We start from the raw sequence: 5,830 nt of genomic DNA, 5'->3' as shown, positions 1-5,830 counted from the left end.
GTTTCGGCAACATCGGCATGATCGGCATCGATCTTACCCCCTGTTTTCAATATCTGTTCGAAATTCTTATGTCAGTCAATGACGGTCATTCGTGTTAACGTGTTCTAACGAAAACGACAACGACTCTCAGTACCAGGACCCGGCTTTACGCTTCAGGATCCTGTTACCGCAGGATTCTTTTTCGCTTTGTCTTTCTCTCTGTCGACTTTCTCCTTCAGACTATTATTATGGACTGTTCGCTCTTTTGTCCTGTTAGTATTGCATCGCAAATATGGATTTATTGAGCGCATCGTCCTTCCAGTAATCTCAATATCGAGGTCCGAGTCGTCGAGAACCATAATCCCTCGTAGGTACGAGGTCCCTCCGTTTCCACAGCATCGATATCAAGCCCCAGATTTTGAAAACTCGAGGCCGGAAAGGAGACGACATCTCTGACAGTGTGAGCTCGTCGCATCATCCATTGTAATCCACCAGTTTTCTTCCCGAGCTGCTATGTAATGACTCGTTTCTAGGGCCGATTCTCCTCAAAATCAACATATTTTTCGAGGACAGCGTGATGTGAGGAGCAATACCGGCGAACCCGACTGTACAGCACTTCGCTGTGGAGTGCTATGTAGATTCTGGGAAGGTAATAATCCGCCGAGATGACACATTTCCTCCCGGAGAGCAATGGTACGGACTGTTTATCGTTCTTGTGCTATTTTGACTAACGATGTTCTGTAGGTTTGGACTTTCAATCTTCGTGTCGCCATCTTGTGGCTGTGAAAGCCTGAGTTCTGTTCTCTGTCGCGTGCTGAACTGGACTCAAGATGTTCATGATAATCAAGCTTCGAGGGCACATTGAGGAGGGATCGATGCCTGGAGAGCAATGGAACGCTTACCTACGTGCCGCGTTCATTCCTCGTAAGTCCATGTTCACTGCTACATCATTCCCACACTCAATACCTATGTATTTAGCTCCCGAGATCGTGTTGAGTATACGGATCGACGTTCCGCATGCGACGTAAAGTGCTCATTAGGACATTTATAAGTTACTTTTACTCATTTTAAATCAAGATCAATACATTTTCTCTCAAGACCGGCGCGTTGCGGGGAGCAATACCGGCTCCCTAGCATGAACCGAGGTGTGCGGCACTGCACGGTGGAGTGTACCGTAGGGTATGGGAGGTTAATATTGCTCCGAGGCAACATATCTCTTTCTGGCGAGCGACGGTATGAACTATTCAGAATTCCTGTGCCATTTTTACTAACATTTTGTAGGCTTTGACTTTCGGTCCTCGTATTGTCACTATGGGACTGCGAAGACCGGAATCGTGTTCTACGAATGCCTTCGTTGCGCGCTGAACCATACACAAGATGTTAACGGTGATCTTCGAGAACACGATGAGATCATAGACCGATGTCCGAGGGGGGAAGGGTACAGATACATATGTGCCTTCTTCATTTATCATGAGTTTGTACTCCTTTCCCCACCATTGCCATACTCAACGCCCATCCATTCAAGTCCCAAGACCCGTCGGCTTGACTAAACGGAGCTCGATAAAAAGATAAACCTCAGATCGATGAATGAAAACGTACCTTGACCACTTCAGTACAAGTCTCGCCCTGACAGGGACAAGAAGCAAGTATTACGACAGCAAATTTTGCATGCTTCCAACCAGTTCTCGTGACATATCGAGTGATGCGATCTATAGTATGGCTTTTCACGAGTTTTCAGCCTGAAGACAAACGAAATGCAACTAATCTGCTCACGAGTCTTTGGGTGCCAGATCTTCATCTCAGGCGACTTATCTTTCTTTTTCTACATGTACTTAAGCCCGGTGACCATGGCAGTATCAAACGGCTCACTGACTCTTGCCTGAGCTGCCGAAATAGACCACAAACAAAGTGCGTCCTTTCCTCTCTTTGATGCTTACCATGTAAAGTTTTAACCTACATTCAGTGCAAACTCAAGTGGCTACACTGTCATTGACAATACCTCAAGTGCTTCCCTCCCACACACACAGGACTCGGATATGCCACGCTCTGCGCTGGCCCACCACTTCATCACTTATTGGAGATTCGCGTCTGGCTGCAAAGCGCACCCCTTTGCGCAAACATTTCTTCGACCTGGGCTTGTCTCCGAGACCTACCAAAGAAGCGGATGCCTATTCGATTAGTAGCGAGAGTCGTATAAACAAGTGCACCATCACCTACAAGTAACTTGAAGCTGTGGCGATGCTAGTCATCCATCCTGCTACAACGACACATGCTCGCTCAACTGAACGAGGAGGAGCAGAAAGATTCCGGTGCTGTGACTCCCGACCTAATTCGGGTAAGTTTACGCTCGATAACGCACATTTCTTCTTGTTAACCTTCTTCGGTCCAGGTTTCTGTCGGCATTGAAGCTATTTCAGATATCATTGCTGATTTCCAGGCAGCGCTAGAAACTGTCAAAGACAGTAGCATGAATTCCTTTAAGGGCATATCGAATGTAATAACTGTATACTTATTTTATAGCTTTATGGGATGACGGACGATATCTAAACGGTAGAGCATATACCAATGAGATAATCCTGATACCCAGAATCCTGCAGATGAGCCAGTGTAGAGCTTAGAGCTCATAACGAATATGCAAGCGGGTTGCGCAGCTGCCAGCGGTTGGGAAGCGTACATTAAGTTGAAGGACCGGCGAACCGTCTTGTGCAGATGGCTGCCGACAAGGCTGACTTAATTGAAGCACTTGTAGATGAGCGGCCCTCTTACCACATATTTGCGCTGTATTCATGGACAAACGGTAAGCTATGGATACGTGCGTTAGTGCACGTTCGACCATACAATTCCCTCGTCTGGGCGCCGAGGGTGCAGTTTACCTAGACTTGAGCCAATCTTCATTATTCGCTCTTCATTATCCTTGTGCAAGCGTTATGAGTGAGTGAGAGATGATATTACCGTAATTTTTGGAAATACAGTAGAAGAACAAAGCAAGACAGCCAGTGAACTAACGAGAATCGATGAGCCTTCTGGTATCTAACGAAGCTAAGGATCACGTATATATGGGGTGAGGGCGGGACAGATGTATGGATCACATCTCACTTTGAAGGTCCAAAGATGCGGGTACCAGCACTGTTCCGATCCCGTAACGCTGATCGAACCTGGATCAGTCAAGCGGGAGAGGGGGAGGCGAAAGCGAAGACAGTAGAACAGTGGAAGAAACGGTGGGAAGGGAACCCGAAATACGGCCGCTTCGCAACGGCAAACAGGATCCCACCATCATTGAAGCCCACACGCCACCTTTGCGACTTGGCAGGCAAGCGCGAGTTATTCGGCCGGGTTCTACAATGCCGCACAGGACACGGATATATAGGCGAGTACTACTCCCAATTTGTACCATCCGAGAACGTTGACTGCCCATGCGGCGAAAGGTACCAGACGCGTGAACACATAATACGTGAATGCCCCTTATATGAGGACCAACGGGAGGAGCTCCGAAAAACCTCAAGGTCGCTATACTTGCCGGATATTCTCGGCACGAGGGAGGGAATCGAGGCACTAAGCCAGTTTATTGAGGACTCAGGGGCGTTCACAAGGACGGGAGAGCCACGAGCCCGAAGGGTGATGCCAGAATTCGAAGAGGACGAAAGAGAATGGTGGGAGGACGAAGAAGGGGAGTCGGAGGATGAACACGGATAACCCCCAGGAGGAAACATCCTCCCTGAGAGCAAACCATCACACCGAAACACGATGACGCTCGCTAAAACCACGGCCACGGCCACCCGCAGATCGAAAAGCACCCGCCCGAGCCAAGGGCAAATAAACACCTCACAAGTCCATTGCTATACTCCACACACAATGCCAACACGCCCGAGTTTGGAAAATAGAGTACTGAATGGAGGGATCAGGTGCAAGAGGGAGGAGGAAGCCTGAGCATCGGCCCCGCCACCGCGTCTCAGTAGATAGTTTACTTGTTGCGGTTAATTAAATGCAGAGTCCAAAAAAAAAAAGCGAGAGAGGGGGAATATTCACACGGTGGCTGTACGGAGGGCGACTTTTCAAAAACTGGGTGAAACGAACTGAGGCGTAGGCTTGGTTGCCGTTATCCTCTTTTGGGATTCACGCAGTGGCTATACGGAGGGTGAATTTTCAAAAACTGCGGGAGACACCCCCAAAAATGGTGGTAAGCCGGAAGGTATAACAAATCTGCCTTGGAGCAGAGGATCGCGAAGTCGCGTCAGGATAGTCCTGTCCCATTTCGTCGCCGGAAGTAGGGTATCTTCTGTCGCATCAAGAGATTCTGCGATACATTGGAGAGTTGGTCGATCTGAAGGTTCATAAGCCCAACATTTTTCCATGAGTTCCCACCATAAATCAGAAGATTTTAGTTGCCGCCAGGTATCTTGGGTGTGGAGGATGCTTCTTATGCACGCCGACATTCATGATAACGGCTCCATCAGTTAGGTCGCTCCAAGGCATTGTCCCATCGAATACCTTATAGTAGGAGGTCAGAGATCGGTGGGTATGGAAAGAAACATATAAGTACCTCAAAGTACACACACGCCAGCGAATATACATCGGCTGAAAAGCTGTTGGAACTGCCATTGAGGATCTCTGGAGCTTGCCATTTTACGGTACCACCCTTCCGCGATTGCTGATGAAGTTCCGAAAGTCGTAACACCCATCATGAAGGATATACCAAAATCGGCGATAATTGCTCTATGGTCGTTGGTAACCAGAATGTTATCCTATCTTGGTTAAGCACAATATATATTTGGAGGAAATGCTCTAGAACGCACCCCTTTTAGGTCACCATGAACGATGGACAGTTTATGTAGGTAGCCCATACCACGCGTAATGTCTAGAGCCTACTTGTTTGTCAGATACCAAAGAAACAGCGACTGACACAATTCTTACGAGCCGGTGCCGATTAGGAGTAGCAACATTGCTCAGATATTGACGGAGAGGTCCGTTGTCCATGAATGGCGACACCAGACAGTAGGACGAAGGAGCGGAATCGCGGTAGATGCCATAGAAAGGTAGGACATTGGGGTGATCGCACTGCCCCCATATAATGGCCTCTCGTCTTATTCTCTATAGAAAGAAATGTTATGATGATTCCTTGATTCGCGAGATAATAAGGCGACAGACCCGCAGGACTTTCTCGATATCACTATCACTTGTAAAAATCCTTGCTTGTTTGACAGCCACGTCCATTCCTGTGATCTTACCTCTCCATACGTCACCAAAATGTCCTCGAGCAAACGGATAAGCGCCCGTCTTTTTGAAGCCTCTGAGCAAGAGACATCGAGGTACACAGTCATGCATGCGCGATAATTTGAGAGAGGTCTTCAAAAATGTAGACTTGTATGAACATGGAAGACCCGACATATCTAGAAGCTAACCGATGCTAAGTTATTGATCAAGTTTTCTGTAGAAAACATTTCCTACATCCTGAAGAAAGTCTAAAGTGACTTGCGCTTGCTTGACAGTTAAATTTGATAGCTGGCTGTATATATCTGGTTTAGAAAGCGCTGTCACGACCTGCTTTGCCGTTTTGTCCGTGGTAACATCGAGGATATGCCAGGGCCCGGTTCTCGTCTGCATGCATCTAGAAGCACATTTACAATAGCCTGTTTATGAGTAACTAATATATAGAATATGTGAATAGAACCCCACCTCGTCCTTCAAGGCATCCGCAAGCGATCCAGAGACACTGCCTGTGTATCCCATTCTTGCCTCAACACTCTGAGGAAACGCAGAAACAGTGGGGAGGGTTGGTAATGGTTTACCAAAAAGAGTACTATCCGTTCCACTACTAACCAGTGCTTCGTTGTCGGCCACTATCTCATTGTCT

General features: G+C 47.6%; 2 protein-coding genes across 2 annotated transcripts; both read left to right on the top strand.

The window, feature by feature from the left end:
• Positions 1-644: 644 nt before the first annotated feature.
• Positions 645-1,007, top strand: EV420DRAFT_1656846 (uncharacterized protein; the record flags this gene model as incomplete). The annotated part of the gene is made up of 4 exons (XM_060478864.1): positions 645-672; positions 724-761; positions 810-903; positions 958-1,007. 4 exons carry the CDS (start codon positions 645-647, stop codon positions 1,005-1,007), a joined length of 210 nt encoding a protein of 69 aa, XP_060321295.1.
• Positions 1,008-1,682: 675 nt separating this feature from the next.
• On the top strand, positions 1,683-2,597 carry EV420DRAFT_1773058 (uncharacterized protein). Its single transcript, XM_060481103.1, has 4 exons — positions 1,683-1,887; positions 1,943-2,314; positions 2,369-2,441; positions 2,500-2,597. Coding segments are annotated over exons 1-2 (261 nt in total). The 5' UTR covers positions 1,683-1,886; the 3' UTR covers positions 2,203-2,314; positions 2,369-2,441; positions 2,500-2,597.
• The last annotated feature ends 3,233 nt before the right edge of the window (positions 2,598-5,830 follow it).

The sequence above is a fragment of the Desarmillaria tabescens genome, assembly GCF_030435595.1.
Source record: "Desarmillaria tabescens strain CCBAS 213 chromosome Unknown EV420scaffold_432, whole genome shotgun sequence".
Lineage (NCBI taxonomy): Eukaryota > Fungi > Basidiomycota > Agaricomycetes > Agaricales > Physalacriaceae > Desarmillaria > Desarmillaria tabescens.
Note: the sequence above shows the minus strand (reverse complement) of the source record. Positions and strands in the feature narration are given on the sequence as shown.